Source organism: Lissotriton vulgaris, chromosome 1_1 (assembly GCF_964263255.1).
Source record: "Lissotriton vulgaris chromosome 1_1, aLisVul1.2, whole genome shotgun sequence".
NCBI classification, from domain to species: Eukaryota; Metazoa; Chordata; class Amphibia; order Caudata; family Salamandridae; genus Lissotriton; species Lissotriton vulgaris.
In genome coordinates this window covers 2,120,466,076-2,120,484,653 of record NC_141685.1, presented here as the reverse complement: position 1 = coordinate 2,120,484,653, position 18,578 = coordinate 2,120,466,076, and the positions used below count along the sequence as shown (strand labels likewise).

Here is an 18,578-nt window from a genome sequence, read left to right as displayed (position 1 = left end):
ATAAAGAGCACTGGGTTGCGAATACCCTGCTCTGTGATATCGCCGCACGACGTGGGGATACCAGTCACCTCCAATATACCGCATCTGCAAATATTAAATATTAAACCAGGGAGTGTATTTGAAACTACACCACTGGTTTGGTGGCCAGGCCTAAATAGAGGAGTTGGGCTCACCTGATTTTTGAATTTGCGTTGTTAAAAATAGAAGCCTGACTGCAAAAGATACGCGTGGCTCGGTGAGGAAATTAATCACGTAGTTTTAGCACCCCGGACCTAAATAGCCCAGGAGAGTTAGATGTGTGTAGTTTCACAAATAATTCCTTGTAAACGAACGCGGAGTTCAAAACTTCCGTCTTTCCGCGATGGCTGACTGTGCACCAGCCATCGCGGAAAGACGGAAGTTTTGAACTCCGCGTTCGTTTACAAAAGATGCGGTAAACGTGAGGCGATCTGTATGGACGCTCCGCCGTGACAAAGGAATTATTTGTGAAACTACACACATCTAACTCTCCTGGGCTATTTAGGTCCGGGGTGCTAAAACTACGTGATTAATTTCCTCACCGAGCCACGCGTATCTTTTGCAGTCAGGCTTCTATTTTTAACAACGCGAATTCAAAAATATATCACAGAGCAGGATATTCGCAACCCAGTGCTCTTTATGGATTCAGCCTGATTGTCCGGCTTGGTCAAGGCCATGAAATTTGCTCTACATGAGCAGATATTGTAGTGCCCCTCTGCTGATTACCCTGTCCTGATGAAGACCCCGATGTAAGGTTATAATTACGCCTACAAGTGTAGCGTGGGGTCGAAACGTCGACGGCTACTTCTATATTTTGTTCTGTTGGCTCTCCCCCATGATTCCGAATACTTCAGTGTCAACAGAAACAGTTTAATTCCTTTGGGATATGTTGTAATCCCTTAATTGTTTGGCTCAGAGATCTGAAGCCACGTACTCATATTGCATTTTGAAATAACTTTGCAATAGATGATTTGTCACCAACTCTATTCCCTCACTGTCCTTTCCCTCACAGCATCACGCTTTCCCACTTTCCTTCCCTTCTTGGGGCACTTTTATTTACTAAATGACGCAGCTCATGCATTGTGATTAATTGACATTGCTTGTTATGACATTGAATAAATCTAAGTAAATGTATCAACTTCTACTGGGACCCTTCTTTCCTACACCATTTAGCACCCAGGTCCCATGTGGATTTCTTGGGTAGAACCCCCCCCTTAAATCATGTGTTCTCTGTCTGGCTTCAAAGCGCTGTACTGTCTGTGCCCTCGGGTCAACATAGGCTTGAACGAGCGGCGCGGCCTGTGCACGATCTTCGAGGAGCCTCAGTGGCCTGGGTTATTTCTGCAGCACCGGCTGGAAGGAGCTTTAGCGACGTGCTCTCCCTGCTTGGTGCTAGGAGCCAGAGCGGCCTTTGCTTGGATAGGGAGGGCCCGGGGCTGATAGAAATGTGTCGCTCTCGTGACAGCTGGTGAATAAAACGAAGCAGAAGGCGGTGTATTGTGTGTTCACAGGTCAGTCACACATCTCGGCAGTGACGGACTGGCCTCTAAGCACAAACTTCTCGCCACTCCCAAACATTCCCGTATTCATTCACAGCAGAGGTCGATCACACTCGTACCAAGTTGTTGGTGGTGTGACAGGCCGGTGTTGGTGTGTGGCCAGAGAGATGAAAAGGAGATGGGAAGGGAAAGGAGGGGGGGGGGGGGGGTGTAAGCAGGTATAAAACGGCACCTGCTGCAACTAAAAATGAGGAAAAGCAGATTAGTCAGAATAATTTGAGTCTAGTCAAAGGGACGCTGCTGTCTACAGGACCGTGCGCCCCTCTGAACATTGGCACCCTGGGCCTGAACTCAACTAGCCCACGACAAACGCCAGCCCTGCCTCTCGCCCGCAAGCTGCTTCAATAAGCTGCCGCGGCTTATGTTTTATAGGCTGCAAGGGCTTCAAGGAGCTGCAGCGGCTCGTGCTCCCTGCTTGAAGTGAGCTCTAGTCATCACCGGCTTCAAAGAGCTAGCTGCTGCATCATGCGCTCCGACCCCGGAGTCTCCGGGACCTGCGGCGGCCAATGCTTCCCGAGCCGCGGCCTCTTCTGCTTGTGCTCCCACGGGCTTCAAGGCGCTGCAAACCTTGGAGATCAACACTTTGAGCTGAATCGAAGGCTGGGAAGTAGTCACACTCTCACTACTCGGAGTAACGGGGAGGGAGCGGGCAGGGGAGAAACAGAGAGACAGGCACTGAGAGAGTGGGAGGAGCCAGGGAAGAGCGAGACCCGGAGAAACTCTCCTGCCGTGTGCTGAGGTGAGCAAAGGCGGTGGGGAGACCACTCTCCCACCCGGTGCCGAGGCTAGCAAAGACAGGGGGCGAGACCACTCTCCCGTCCGGTGCAGAGGTGAGCAAAGAGGGTGGGGAGACCACTCTCCCGTCCGGTATCAAGGTGAGCAAAGACTGGAGCTGAGGTTAGCAAAGACAGGGGCAGGGGGGAGACCACTATGGGGCACGCAGGACGAGAAGCGCCGAGAGAGCAAGAAGCACTTCCTTAGCAGCAGTAATCACTTGTTTCCAGAAGCGCGCAGAGAGACTGCTGGGAACGGGAGGGTAGAGGGAGGAGGGAGACTGGATGGAGGCGAGCTGGGAGTGAGAGTGCAGGGAGGTGGGAGGTTACAGGGGAGAGGAGCGTGCAGGACTAGAAGCGCCGAGAGGGAGCCTGCCGGAGCTACGGACTGGGAGGACGGGTGAGAGCGAAAGGGAGTAGGGAGGTGGGAGTCTGCAAGGAAATAGCAAGAAGGAGACAAAGGAAAATCAATGGAACAGTGGGGGAAAGAAACGAGCAGCCTACCTTACCAGCAGCAAAATGGCGGCCTCAAGCTTCAGGAATTTTTCGGATTTGGGGGCGTGTTCGGTGTTCAGAATGGGCGTGGCCTAAAAGTGGAAAGAAGAACACCGAACACACCTCCAAATCCGAAAAGGACGGAGCCAATTTGGAGAGACGGCTCTCTCCTCCAATGGCTGGCCTCCATTTAGGAAGCCAGCCAATGGGAGAGAGCCAAAATTAGAGGCGGGATAAAGAGCCCCTCTAAGAAACATAAGATCTCGCTACTTCTGGTTCCGCCTTCGGCAGAACCGGATAGTACCTCGACCTAAAAAAGTGGACCAGGAGGAATGAATATCTAGAAATTTCTCTAATAGGGGACTATCAATTCTCCTATACTGGGGACACTGTCCACTCATTCACCATTATATAAATGTAAATACCAACACATATCCTTGAAGAAGTGATTATATATTTTATTTATCGTAATCAAAGGGAATAGTTTCCTGTCTAAGTTTTCATAAGTTTCAGATTTACATTATACTCATATATACTTACATGTGTACACAAATATATACAACAAGAAGCAACAAATAAATAGAATACATACAATGAAACGTAATCCCAAAATTCCTTTTCACCCAGAAAGAATTATTAAAACTAAAGCTAAGTGCCCTCCTATTAGTTATAGGAAGTGCACTTCGAGGTAGTCCTGCACAATCGGTTTGGGAAAATGTAGAACCTAAATGTGAGGATTGTGCAATGAATAGAATTCCAAAATGTTTTAAATAATTTGGTACGACGACTCTTTTATGTAACGTGTCGACGCGGTCGCGTTTCGGCCTTCCGACCAATCTTGGCCTCCTCAGGACAATAGATTCAAGGACCTACAGAAATACATAGAATCACAGAATGACTTGTGCACCCTTACAACCACCTGTCGTTCGCTCTGTGCCACCATCATCCCAATGTATGTCACGGGAACTCAGAAAAAAGGAAGCAACTCAAAATACACAGTGGAAAGAAAAGCTGAATAAACATCATTAATAGAAAAGGATAAAAGGCAGGTGTCCTAGGGCTACAACCACAGTGATATACCTCCCCAGGTTCTAAAAGGTGTAAGCAAGATACTATAGTTCCGCGACACCCACGCGTGTACACCAAAAGAAGACAAATGACATATAAAACTTCAAGGCCCCTATGACAAGAGTATAGAGGTAAAAGGGCGTGTAACACCCAACTTAAATGTGCCCGCGACAGAGAGCGAAGTATCAATAAAACAGGCTACCCAGTAGCCACTCACGTATGCCACACAGATTGGACAAACCCTTTGTGTCACATCGCCATGTTAAAGAAACTATGGAGGGAAACACAAAAAATATATATACTAAAGCTTAGGCTTCACCTCTGGATGGTACAAAATGCCCGCACACAGTAACTAGGAGACCCACAGTGACTTAAACACCTGTCCGTCGTCCCTTACCTCCAACGCGGTAAAGATGTCTCCCGGGGGACACTGCCTCGAGTAGCTAGATCGGTAATATATACCGTAATATAAGTACTGTAAGGAAAAAAGGGGCAGGTGAAGTTGAAATTACGTTGTCTAGGCCGCTTTTCCCTCCCTAGCCAAGGCGACAAAGACCAAAAAGCCCCCCTCCCTCCCACACTCACTCGCTCGCTCTTCTCACCTAAAAAAAATCTTCTAGAGCGATCCAAACACTTAACAGGATCTCCAGTTCTCGAAGCGGCTCATCAGCGTCCGATGCTGGGACATCCCCAATTAAATCAACAAGTTATGTGATCAGTTGTTACTATTACTGCATCCAGATGTCAGAGTACTTGTTTGTGATTGAATATCAGTATCATCATGAGATACTAAACACAGTTTTGAGTCGGAAATGGAAAGTAGCACCAAAAGAGATAGAAGCTGAAATTATTGGCTAACAGGTCACCTTGTTGTAAATGGGTGCCACTGGTCACACTGCAGAGCGTGGGGTTGGGGTGGGGCTGAGGGGTGGCGGGGGGTTACTTCATCGGCACCAGCGCCGAAGGTCCTTTGGCCACAGTTTATTATTCCACATTGAAATGGTGTTGTTTTAAAATACGATTTGTCAATTAAGTTTTACTTTGCGGTGCCACAACCCAGCTTTGTATCACTCAGAGGTCGATAAAATAAATATATTTCATAACTGCACCAATTTACTGAGCACCCAGAGATGGCAGTGTTCGCTCTATGTGCTATAAAATATTAGAGATTAAGAAAGACGACATTGTTAGGTTAAAAATCAATTGTATTAAAATACAAGTTTGGTGCTGTATACATGAACCCTGCAGCAATGTGAAAACAAGTTGTCCCACATGAACTGACTGGCTGCGTGTCTTGGGTGACTCAGTCTTAAGAAACTCACCACTTCACAGTAAAACCCCGGGGTTTTACCTGAAACACCCCTTTGAAACGTGTAAAGGGAATGTGTGGTCGTGTTTTGCGCACAGGAAACCGTTTAAAATGACACACGAGGTTTTACAATTTTCATGACCTGAATTGTTAACATTTCAGAATTCAAATGATCCGGGCTCTGACGGCGGAACATACTTTACGTACCCTATGCTTTGTTGCGCTGTTTATTTATCTGGAAGTGTTGTAAGGCGCTATGTGTCTCCTTGGCATGGTACGGCTTGTTAGAGGCGCGTGTATAGCGCTTATTCGCTCTTCTTCCCACTATCTGTAGAAAAGAACCGGCACCTGCCCATTCCACGCCTCTCTAGCCAGAACTTAGAAACACTGTCAGAAGCTGCAAGCGCAACCTGCGGAAGGGGCCTGTTGCACAGCGCCACTGTTTGCATTGTAAAATATTCCTTCGTACAGCAGCGAATGTCTCTTCCCGGCAGCCTTTGCGGGGGGCTGCATAGCCTCCCTCCTGGTCAGGGTAAGGAGGGGGGTACTTTAAGCACTTACACGGTCATTATACTCCCCTTCGAGCCTCCTAAGCACGCTCCGCCCCCTCGTCCTCCTGGAGGCTTATCAGTCATTAGCTATGCATAACAAGTATGACGTTAAGCGCTCAATACACTACAATGGGATGCGTATCACTATAAAATAAATTAAATACATGTCAGAGATGATCTGTAGAGAGCTGATCGGCACAGGTGGTAGCAAGAGAATACTTGATGAAAGAGGACTTTGAGGGTGTGAAATCTGCAGCCATCAAATACTGTTGCAAGTCATTAGCTATGCATAACAAGTGTGATGTAAAGCGCTCAATACACTACAATGGGATGCGTATCACTATAAAATAAATTAAATACATGTCAGAGAGGGTCTGTAGAGAGCTGATCGGCACAAGTGGTAGCGAGAGAATACTTGGAGAAAGAGGACTTTGAGGGTGTGAAATCTGCAGCCATCAAATACTGTTGCAACAAGGAGGAGTTAACAACTGAAGAGGGAGAGGCTGAAGGTGGGAGGGCGGGTGAGAGAAGAGGCAGCCAGCTTGTTTATGAGCGCCGCGCGCCTCGGGAACAGCGCTGCGCGCCCCTCTGCAGACTCCCCCTGCATTCCAGAGAGGCGCGCGACGCGATCCGGTCTGCCCTGCAATGCTGTGGAGACAAGACCTGGCCGCGCGCACATTATCCTATGGGGAAACGCTGCGCGCGGCCAGGTCTTGTCTCACTTCGGTGTTCTCAGACTGCTGAGATGCCGACAATAGTTCTCTAAAAAGCACTGCGTCCGATGTGATGGGATCGGCTCGTGCTTCCGACTGAAACTAGAAAGTGGACTAAACACTCCCTACCCAGATGGCCGGCTCTTCCTACTGGGAATACATCGCGCTAGAGACAGGACTAACCCCCCAACATCGAGCTGTCCTACTCGGCAAACACGCTACAATACAGCGTATTAGGAGTAAAGGTACACACCTTGTACCTCATGGGGCCAACAGCAAAAAATAAGATAAAAAATAATATCAGGCACTATAACAAATAAAAATAAAAACAAATACAAGTATAAATCAACCCACCAAATGAAACCAAATACACAAGGACATATCAATTAAAGATAAAGTACAAAGAAAAATCAGGAAATGAAGCACAAGAACTCACTATTAGGCACTAACCATGTTCATATAATCATCACAGTAACCTAAACATACTCAATCAGTGCCTGCGCTATCTACCTGTGACAAAGAGGTTTGGGAGTAACAGGTCAGCACAGAGGTCGACATACAATCTAAGCTGGTATTATTTGAGTGTACATCAACCTCAGTCCTCAAGGGTTATAGGAGAGGGGATGAGACAACAAACTATATATCTTGTCATACAATACAAGGTTTGAACTACAAGAATATATTCCTAAAAAGATACAAAAAGACTCAAGTGAGAAAATGGTCCAGCTGAATAATGCAGTATTATACATATTTACAAACTGGATGGGGCATAACAAGTGATCTAAATAGATGAACCACCTCCCATCTTATGGTACTATTAATGCCCATATTTCATCACAATCATTCAAACCCGATCTTGCAGTTTGACATTTTTCAATCATCCGTGCCTCCAGTTTGTTTAAGGTTATCTGTAAAGTCACTTTATTTTGAGGTTCACCACCAAAAGTACCAACCACCTGATATTGTTTTCATTGTGGTTACATTCACAATAGTGTTAAACCAACGGGGCTCCCTGTGTTTTGCACCTGATTCTTGACTGATGTTGCATTATTCTCAATTTAACATTTTGAGTTGTTTGTCTATATATACTTTATCACAAGGACATGTGAGGGAATACACAACATTTTTGGTGTTGCAGTTGGAGAAACTTGTTTGGATGTGTCTCTTGCCATTAAGCGTTACAAATTTAGAATTGGTAGTATTTATACAGACCGCACAGCCATTTAATTTAAAATGTCCTACCACGGGTGGGAGCCTTAGCATGTTTCTAAAATCCCTTTACAGTGGCAAGGGCTGTGTCGCTTTCACCAGGTTTGTCGGATATTTTTACCTTTGCGGAATGCAATTAGGGGTTTAGGAATGTCAAACTGTTGCATTAATCTCCAATTCCTCAAGATAATCTGTTTGACTTTATTCGCTTTAGGATTGTAAATCAAGACGCAAGTCATCCTGTCCATTACCTGTTTTTCCTTTGGGGAAAGGAGAGTTTCACGTGGTGTGAACCACTCTCTCTTGCGCTGTTCTAACCAGTTTTCTTGGGTACCCTCAATTGCATAGCTTAATTTGCAATTTCTCTGCGTTTTCAAAATAATCTGTTTTATTAGTACAATTAAGTCGAATCCTCAAGAACTGCCCATATGGCAAGTTCTCTTTGAGGGTCCTAGCGTGTCCACTATTAAAATGTCATAGGGTATTGCGGTCTGTGGGCTTAGTGTAAAGACATATTTCTAGTCTTCCTCATTATGAAGGACACAAAGAACTAAAAAATTGATTTTCGAATTACTGTAAGTGATGGAAACATTTTAATCAGCTGAACGGGCATTGAGCCAATTGTGAAAAGCCAATAATTGTTCTTCAGTCCCAGACCATATCAGGAAGATGTTGTCAATAAATTGACTCCATTGAACAATCTGTGTCTTAAAAGGTGTAGTCTCATGGAAAATAAAGTTCCTCTCAAATGCGTCCATTACAAAATTTGCTATCTCCGGGGCGAAACAGCCCATTGCTACGCCTCACATCAGATTAGAAGAAATGAAAGTAAGGTTGCTAGTCTGATTTCTTCTCAAAGTAGTTCATGGTACAAGAAAGATTCTACGGAGCAGGGATTTGAATTGAAGTATTTGAGAATGGTTAATGTTCTGTAAATATTTAAAGTGTGATTTCCTAGCTAACAGTTTAATTTCAAGTTTGTTTCAAATGCCTAGCCGAATGGTGGTCATACAGTGTTTAGTTCAAGTTTTTAACTCCTCTGTCCAAAATATGAACCACACAGAGGAAAACAGCATGCCATAGTCATGGAAACCAACAACCACCCCGCCCCCACCCCGACCATAAATACACAATGAAAACTTAATAAAAATGAAGATAGGGATGAAATAAGGTTGTTTTCTTGAAAGTTGGTCATTTTCATTCCTATAGAGGTTACTGTGACATCTGGTGGACACTTGCCTAAGTATGAAAGGAGCTAGTTATTCTTTACAAAGTCATACCTCCTGCAGCACCACTATGGTCCAGGCTCCTCTTCTTAACTCCACGGGACACTATCATAATAGGAGTTATCACAGAGAAAAGCCAGCGCCAAGGAGATATGGGCCTCAAAGTGCCTGCCGGAAAAAAGAGAATATGTTAGATTATTGATTACTTTAATAATGACTGTTTGGTAGGCCAGTACTTCCAAAATCAAACCCACGGCCCAATTTCAAATGAGAAAACTATTATGTATGTTTGTTTACTGTATAAGTGCCAGCCCATCTGTTTTTAACACATGCAGCTTAGCAAATGCTACGTATCTGGCATCTGTTACGGTATACTACGAAAATTGCGGAAGATTTTCAGATGGCTACCCATTGAATCCAGAAAATCTTTGGTCCAAAGACTAGTTGTTAGCCGTCTGGATTATGGCAATGCAATGTATACCTCCATCAATGAAGGCCTGTTAACTAAGCTACAAACCCTCCAAAACGCTGCTGCACGCTTGGTGCTAGGTTTGCCCCCCAGGTCCCCCTCCTTGCCCTGTCCTAGACAATTGCACTGGCTCCCAGTGCGACAAAGAAGCCAGTTTAAGATCCTTAGTCTCACACATAAACATCTAAATGGGACTGGACCTTCTTATCTTGTTGAGAAAGTGGCCAGGTACAAACCCTCCAGAACATTAAGGTCTAGTACTAAAGCCCTTTTGGTACAGCCTAGGGCTAGAACGTCGAGAATGGGTTGTAGAGCCTTTTCTTATTTAGCCCCCCATCTATGGAACAAACTACCTGCGCATCTGCTGTCTCTCTCCAATCATCAGGCTTTTCGTAAGAGCTTAAAAACCTGGCTCAATTAATTTTCTCTCCATTTCCCCCTTCTATACTTGGTTGTCATTTGTTGCTAAGCGCCTTGAGACTTTTGTGAAATGTGCGCTATACAAAAAATTATGACTACGATCGGGTTTAGTTCAGTACGAGTCAAGTTCAATTATTCATTATCATTTATTTATATCTATGGGGCTGTGGCTTAGCAAGACAGCCAACAGGAAGCACCAGGTCTCAGCTCCGGGCCCTTGCCGAATAATCCTGCAGCATTCTGAGAGACCCCTGCTGCTTTTTCCCACAAAAGCACTGCTAGTGTGTGCATATTCCCTGGACTGCCTATTACCGTGCTGAGGTGCTGTGAGGAGGCTCAACTTCCTGTGCCATTGATCACGGCCTAGGTCACTGCTGCAGCCAGGAGCGTGGCAAAGGAGGAAAGCCATGGTACCCAGCCACTTTCCGTGGTGCAGCCTTCCTTGGCTAAGGGGTAGGAAGGGGACCCCAAAGCGACGTGGACCCAAACAGCAAATCACTAGGAGGAATGTGGCAGTGTCATGGGAGTGGAGGGTGGGAGTGGGGCCTGATCCGGGTGGTAGGGGGGAGGCCTTCTAAATCAAAAGAGATTGTGAGCACTTGGCCCATGGACCTGGCAGCAATTGGAGGTCATATGGGAGGCTGAGCCCTGGTGCCCTTTACAGCCTTCTTTGGGTGCGGCTCCTGTAGTTACGGAGCATGCAGGGCACTCCCAGTGGCATAAAAGACTGCCACATTTAACTAGAGTCTGCCCTGAGACGGAGTACTTCCCCAAGAGGGCTTGCTCGCACTCATGTGTACTGAAGTGGTGAGTGGCTAGACATTGTGGACGCTGGTCTGAATGCAAATCCCTGGGGTGATATTAGTGATGGGGAAGTACAGAGCAGTGAAGGCATCATAGCAGACGAGGATGGACTAATATGTTGGGAGGATCAAAATTATTGGGCATGTGGGACAAAGGTGGCAAGTTGGTGGCCAATGATGCGGCCAAGAGCCTAAATTTATTGGCAATTACTCAACTGGGTTAAGCATTGCAGACATAAATTGATATTATCTAAGTGGAGGTCAACTTATAGTGTGCCAGGTTCACAAAGTTAATGAAGGGACCATAAACTGGGACCATAAACTGGAAGCCACAGTGGAAGTGGTGAAGGCTGAATACGATGGAGGACCCGATTGACTGATGCAATTCAGAGAAGGAGGCCCGCCCAGAAGACGTTGAGGGTAGGTCGCACTGCAATAACTTATACTTTGTTGGATTCCCTCCGAATGGGAGGGGTTTAAGGGACGAAGGGTTCAAGGATTAGGAACTCTTTATTCAGCTCGGATCAGTCCCTCCTGTTCATTATTAAGCGGGTGAACAGGATGCTGATGCCTCCTCCACCGCAGTGAGCATCCCCATGGCCCCCCCATGCATGCGAGCGCGACCACTGATCTCAATAATTCTCAATTAATGAGACTTTGATTGTATCCTTTGGAGGAGACGTCAAGAAAGGATTCTCACCTTTGATAACTGCACTGTTACAATCTTCCCGGACAATATGCAAAGTCTCCAAGACGAATATAAATCCTGCACAGGGGTTAAGCAAAAGCTCAGAGAAATGGGCATCCAATATGTGCAGTTATATCCAGCTACGGTGTGTGTACTGCAAGATGGATGAGCACACATCTTCACTGACCCGGAGGTTGTCTGGAATTGACTAAGCGTTTGTCGAATCACATCAAAGGTCAGGCCCCAGAGCATTCCTAAGACCTCAAGAAGGGACAAAAAGATCTAGCAGAGATGAAAGATATGGCAACAAACTACCCTGTCCTAGTGCTCTGGTAGTAGTAGTGGCTTATGATGGCACGCTGAATATGGTGAGGAAAGATGAGGTCTCGGAGCAGAGCCGGGAAATGGTAAAAAGCACTAGTGACTCTATGGCTACTTCCTCCTCACTCGGAGCTATGGAACCGGGGCCTTAAAAGACTATGCCAGGCGAGATGGGCGAAACATTCTTCTGGTACTTGAGAGGGAACAAGTACCCCAAATGACGTGGATTCGAGGACCTGGATAGTCGGAGGCCTGGTACTCTGAAAGAAGGGGGTGGTTTACTATTTTTATGACCAAAGCATTTGGCACGAATAACTATTTCTATTTAGGGAAATCTACGAGGATATCCCTCATCTCTTGGGGGCACTGGTACAGTGGGGGCCCGGAGGGAGGTACCTATACGTGGGAGGTGGTCGACCCCGGTTACCTCTTGACACGGTGGGCCCTTACTTCTCCTCAGGCTCCCTCCTTTCACTGCTGTGGAGACAACATCTGTTTCAGGCAGCCCTGATCATGGATTTTGCTGGGCGCTACCAGGGCGGTATCCTCCCCAGCCTATGTCAGTACAATACAACCGTTTTGGGCGTTCTTGGTTTTATTCATACATATACCATAGGACTGTAACAGGACAAACTTCAGGGGAAGGATGGGGAGACTCCAGTCGATATGATGCGTTTCCGGGGGTAGGGGATAACAGGACGTTCAAGAACAGTTTCTGCAAGTTTTATTGCATTTTTACAGTACACTAACAATGAATATGTTTTCTTTGTAATAATTTAGAATGGTGCTGATGAGACTTATGTTGCAAGCACATGGGATACACAGTGGATCAGAGCTCCAAACTAAGTTCCTTATCTGAGGAAGTCCCAGGGCAAAGAAGGGGTAATCTATATTCTTCTACTTTATTAAGGTGACAATGGTAACATTTTCAACATGGAACGTCTGTTGTCTTAATGGTTACACAAAAGAAGACATGGCACACACGTACCTTAAGCCCTACCCAATTGACATTGCGGGGTGGAAATGGCTATTTCCTGTTTCTAGTGGGCGCAAACAAATATGCAGTTCTCTCCGGTCTTAATGACTGTGACTGACTGAGTGGGAAACATACCATATCAGGCACCGGAGATAGCAGTAGCATACCCTCTGATTGGCATCTTCGAGACGATCGCCCAGCATCGGAGTCCCTGTCTGTGGAGCTATTCCCGGAAACTCCTGTTCCTTCCCTGGGAGCGGGGACTTGGGAAGTTAACCCCCATGTAGAAATAATGGCTATTTCCCCTGGGGAGCAACAGAATGATACTTTAGGTCCAAAAGAGTACACCCTGGAACATAACGTACTCTCATGGAAAATTGCGGGGTTGGCAGGGAAAGTCTCAGACCCCCTTTGGGTACAGTTCGTCAGCCACTTCTCGATAATATGTCTTCAAGAGACGTGGCTTGTTAACTGTAATCTCTCGTTGGTGGGGTACAGAGCGTTTTTTGTCCCAGCAACCCCATCAAAAAGTGGTAGAGAAAAGGGAGGTTTGGCAATCTTTACATCTTAGGCCTTGAGATGTAACATCAAGGTTGTCCCTGTCGTAAACAGAAACATACAGGCCATCTCCCTGGGGAAAAAAACAATAGTTTTTATGTGATAAACTTCTATAACGCCACCCATAAAGAAGAGGGTTGTGGGATTACCGAGCTGAATAATTTTATTGAACAGCGCTGTGGCTTTTCTAGAAGTAACCTGATCATTGTAGGAGACTTTAACGTCCACCTATGTGGTGATCCTAAATCTAATGACATAGGGACACTGGGTTGCCCGTTGATTTCGGGACTTAATTTTGAGCACTCTAAACAGGGTAATGTTCTTAACGATATGCCTAACCAGTTCGATTTGTCCTCCGCAATGAGTTACACTTCTCCGCTTAGTAAGCAAGGGGAACCGACCTATAAAGGCAGAGGAGGTGGATCCTTTATAGATCACATATTGCTCTCCAGAAACATCCTATTTCTTCTTCAGGGTTTTTTAATAGTACCAAGCGCATACAGTGATCATAACCCGGTCTGTGTCACTATAGGTGGGAGCATTATGAAGAAAAAGGGTCTAGTAAGAGGTACTAATACGCTGCACCAATCGATGGTGGGCGGCGGTTAAAATGGAACCATGTAATTCCGTCCCTTTTTCATGAAAGACTCAAAGAAGTTTGTGCAGCACAAATCTCTTGTTGCCTCCACGACGAATCATCGGCCACTGGAATTCTTAAAGCCTTTGAAGGAATTGCTTCCAAAGTGGGGGGTATGTTATCTGCGCCAGGGAAACCCAGGGTGTTTAGTGATCCCAAATGGTTCTGTCCCCTATGTTCTAAAGCCGCAAAAGATCTTAAGGCGGTACTGAAAGAAACGCCTAGGGACAGAACCCAGATAGCTAGACTCCGGAAAAATTATAAAAAAGTGTTGGCTACTCGAAAAATGGAAATGAAAGAAGCAATCTGGAGGGAGCTCCTTGATCCACTGACTATCTAGCAGCTCCAGATTCTGGAACATCATTAATTGATCGCCTTTTTTAGTGGAAGGGGCAAAAGAAGTGGGCACCAACATAACTGAGGACGAATGGGTGTCCCATTTTGTCAACATTTTTAAAAGTACATCAATCCCGCTGTACTTGCTGGATAAGTCATCGGGCAAGGATGTAGTTGTGTTCTCTGTTAACGAAATGGATGAGGGTATTAACAACCTTACAAACAAGAAGGCCCCAGGCCAGGACGGTATCCCTCCCCCCGGACCTTTTTAAATCAAATCCCTCCTTTTGGGCCTCGATCTTGGCCGTGGTGGGTAATGCCGCGGCTAAATAAGGATGCCCAACATATTGGGGAATCTCAACAATTGTGCCAGTATTTAAAAAGGGAGATCGCAATAGCACAATGAATTATAGGCCAATCTCCCTGCTTGACTCCGTTGTAAAGGTTATGGGGGGGGAGTCATTTTGAAGAGATTGGGCGGAGGAGAATAAGATCATCTCAGATATCCAGTATGGGTTCCGCCCAGGCCACTCGACTATGGCACAATGCCTAAATCTCTACCTGAACCTAGGAAAGTACACCATCGCTCGCTCAGGAGCTACCGACATGACCTTCATGGATCTTTCGTCCGCTTTTGACTGCGTCAACCGGGGAAAGCTGTGACCGTCCATGAGGGCCATGGGAGTGGAGCCCAATTTGGTGGACTTTCTGATGGAACTGTTTAGAGATACCAAGGCAAACATCAGATACACACACCATAGACCTCAAGGTTACTAGGAATTTTAACACTGAAAGGGGGGTGCGTCAGGGGTGTTGATTGGCACCTTTCCTTTTTAATCTTTATTTCAATGACCTAGAGGGATCACTGTTAGAAACTGGGGCTGACTACCCGTATGTGGGCAGGCGGGGCCTGCCCGTCTTGCTATATGCAGACGACGCAGTCCTCCTGGCACGTACTCTGAAAGGGTTACAAACCCTACTTGATGCTTTCCATGGGTTTATGGCAAAAAGTGATCTGTCCATAAATAACTCCAAATCCTATGTGATGCAGGTAGGGTTGCGCCCAAAACGACAATATCTTTTCATGGTGAATGGCGATAGAGCGCCAATATGCACGACCTTTTGGTATCTGGGTGTCCTTTTAGACGACCGGCTTAGCTGGGTCGCTCTGCATAACAAGAAAAGGGGAGAGGTCACAAGGGCTAACACTGCGCTATTTGGCTTTGCAGGCAAAATGGGCAACCGCCCTGTGGCTGCAATGTTAAAAATCTATCGAGCTAGAAATATATCTATAGCCAGCTACGGGAGTGACCTATGGGGATAATCCGGACTTGAGGGTCTACAGGTGACGGAAAACAATTTTTAAAACAGCTAATGAGTGTTCCAAAGGGGACTGCGAACATAATAGTACACGAAGAAACCGGTACGCCTTATAAAAGTGACATCTTGGCTTTGCGTCCCTTAACTTTCTGGCTACAATGTTGGCTTAATAATCACCTTGATCTCACACACAAACTTCTTAAAGAGATCATGAGCCTAGATCATATGATTAACATTCCATGGATGAACTATTTAAAGATGTGTTTTAGCGAGCTGGGACGCTTGGACCTGTTTTTAACACCGGATTGTATTATCAAAGAAGACGTAGCACTTGTAAAACACTCCTTTATCCTACGTAAAATAATGGAAAGAGAGGAGAAAGAACTGTTGCAACCAAGTGTCCGTAAATATATGATGTTCAAAACATCAATTGACTTGGAACCATATTTATCTTGGCCGTAACCAGCCTATGAGAGATTTTTACTAATCAGGTTTAGAATGGACCTTTTCCATCTCTTACTAGCTGTTCCTAGGGGATGTCATAAAGGGAAACTGCTAGCACCCTGTGGCTGCGACAACCTGTCTCTACAGGACCTGCTGCATTTCATGTTTTTTTGCAATTTTATGTAACGCCCAGGATCTTTTATTTAAAAACTCTTTTAAAAAAGTTACATTTTGTGCAAGTACGTCCCGCTCTCTATTACCTGCAACTGTTAAAACCTGAATGTATTCCTTTTGTGGCCGTTTTTTTTAAATGTTCTCTGAAGTAAAGAAAATGTCTGGAAGTCTAAATGAAATGGTCAAAAGTATTTTACGATTTTATTAACTCGTTCTATTTATTGGATCTCCTATGATGCCCTCCCCATCGCGTTATCATTGAAGTTATATCATCACTACTGTTTTAAAAATCGGGAACAGGTACATCTAATGTGTTTGTATATTGTGTATTTTAACTTGTGACTATAATGTATTTTGTAAACTTGCAACTTCTTTGGTTTCATATCAAGTAAACCGAATAAAGTACATTGAATTGAATTGACATTGCGTTTCTACAGGCGATGCATCCAATTGATGCAGAGGTGCAGAAGATGCATACGAAGTAGAGAGAAAAGGTTTATGCAGCTACATATTCAGCTTACACCAGGGGCTTGCTTATATGGGTGGCTCCTTTCAGCATGAATATTCACACACAGATGTTGATGGGAGCTACATTCTGGTACATGGCTTATTAGCAACTCACAGGCAGTGACTTCCTGGTCGATGCGGATTACATGCAAAGATGGCATGTTGATGGGGAGAGGGAAAGTAGAATGCTTTGATGGCTCTTGAAGAGAGAATGTCGCTCCTCTATTATAATGTCTTTGATGGGCCTGGATGTCTCACTGGTCACAGGCAAGTATTGATGTTGAAAAACAAGTAGGAGAGTAAGGAGTTGTGTCCGTAGTCGTCGGACGGGGAATACTCCTGATTCCCTGGTCAAGGTTTGAAAGAACAAAATGGAGGAGTACTACCCGATGAGGGTAACTGAAGGCTTTTGTCTAAACTCAGGAAACATTGTTCCTTTGTTAGGAAACCCCTCACTCACCACCTAGTGGTGACTTGCTTCATCATCGGGGCCCACCCAAGTGGCCTAGCGTCACTTGGGTGTGCTTCAACACCTGCAATTGCAGTGGAGCTGGTAGTGAAATGTGGGGTGCAAACAAAAAAGAGTGTAAGTGTTAAAATTGTCCTGGTATGCTTTTATATAAAGTTTAATAAAAAAGTTACTGGACAAAATTAAAAATATCGATGAGATAGTAGTAGGGAAGTTACGACCTACTTATCTCTGTTTTATGTGTTGGTCGACATGTTTCTACCATCAGGGGAAAATCCCCGGTATTCCTCAGGACCAAAACAAGGAAGTGGGTGGTATGTGCCCCCTAAAAGACACACCCAGCCCTAAATCCTCGGACGACCAGAAGAAAAATAGACTTCTGGGTACGCACACCTAAAATTAAGGGTGCTGAAAAACCTGTGGAAAAGGAAGAAAAGTGAATAAAATAATTACTATCCTGTTACGTAGTGCAGTGATAGAGTGCAGGATACGTGCAATTATTCTGGCTTTCCACAGTGGTGGTTGACACAGTGCCTTCATCGATGCAGAGCGTGTCTACAGGTGCTGTGCAAACGTGCTCATAGCTTTAGAGTTAAAATATCTAAAAAATAAGGTCTGAATTAAGCCTTAGTGCGTGCTTTATAAAATACATGCTGGCATCGTAGTCTGGGGTGCACTAAGTCGGAGTGCTCATATTTTGTACCGCCGGTGCCAGCTAAGTGGTGATTAATCGCTTTTTGTAGGACCTGTTCAGGGTTCGTGGTCAACAGAAAGAGACAAACTGGACTAACAAACATAAACAACATAGAGTAATTCACGACATGTGTTTTGGCAGAAAGATGGAATAGGGCTTACAATGCTGGGGCTCAGGTCGAGCTGCATCAAGCAGGAGTAGGGCGCTATGCCGGTAACAACATAATCTAGGAACAAAAGGATATGCTGTTGGTAAAGGGATAACTCCCCTATTCAGCGCTAGGGGGTGGCCTCCTTGGTTGGTCCTGCTTGGAGTGAGGGAGGGAAAAGGACAACATACAGTTGTGTTGGCGGAATCAGGCCGATCACCTACTTCTCCGTGCTCGCTGCTTGGTAGCAACGAGACAGTGAGGGCGTGGCGCATAAATGCGTTTGTTTGCTTCCGGTGAAGCCCGTGTCAGTACGGGAGCCCGGGAGGGTCAAGGGAAGCATTGGTTACCAACCGGCGCAAGAGCATGCGCAAAGGTGTGGTAAACAGTGGCTGACTGCTTGGGGCCAACACAACTGTAAGTTGTCCTTTTCCCTCCCTCACTCCAAGCAGGACCAACCACGGAGGCCACCCCCTAGCGCTGAATAGGGGAGTTATCCCTTTACCAACAACATATCCTTTTGTTCCTAGATTATGTTGTTACCGGCATAGCGCCCTACTCCTGCTTGATGCAGCTCGACCTGAGCCCCAGCATTGTAAGCCCTATTCCATCTTTCTGCCAAAACACATGTCGTGAATTACTCTATGTTGTTTATGTTTGTTAGTCCAGTTTGTCTCTTTCTGTTGACCACGA

The 18,578-nt window shown here is 45.6% G+C and overlaps 1 protein-coding gene across 2 annotated transcripts in view; it reads right to left on the bottom strand.

The window, feature by feature from the left end:
- Nucleotides 1-18,578, bottom strand: part of TMEM19 (transmembrane protein 19) — a 455,689-nt gene that overhangs the window by 176,817 nt on the left and 260,294 nt on the right. For both annotated transcript variants that reach the window (XM_086921730.1, XM_086921720.1), the window contains exon 3: nt 8,976-9,089. In XM_086921730.1, the coding sequence (XP_086777856.1) occupies nt 8,976-9,089 (114 nt within the window). The remainder of the gene's footprint in view (nt 1-8,975; nt 9,090-18,578) is intronic.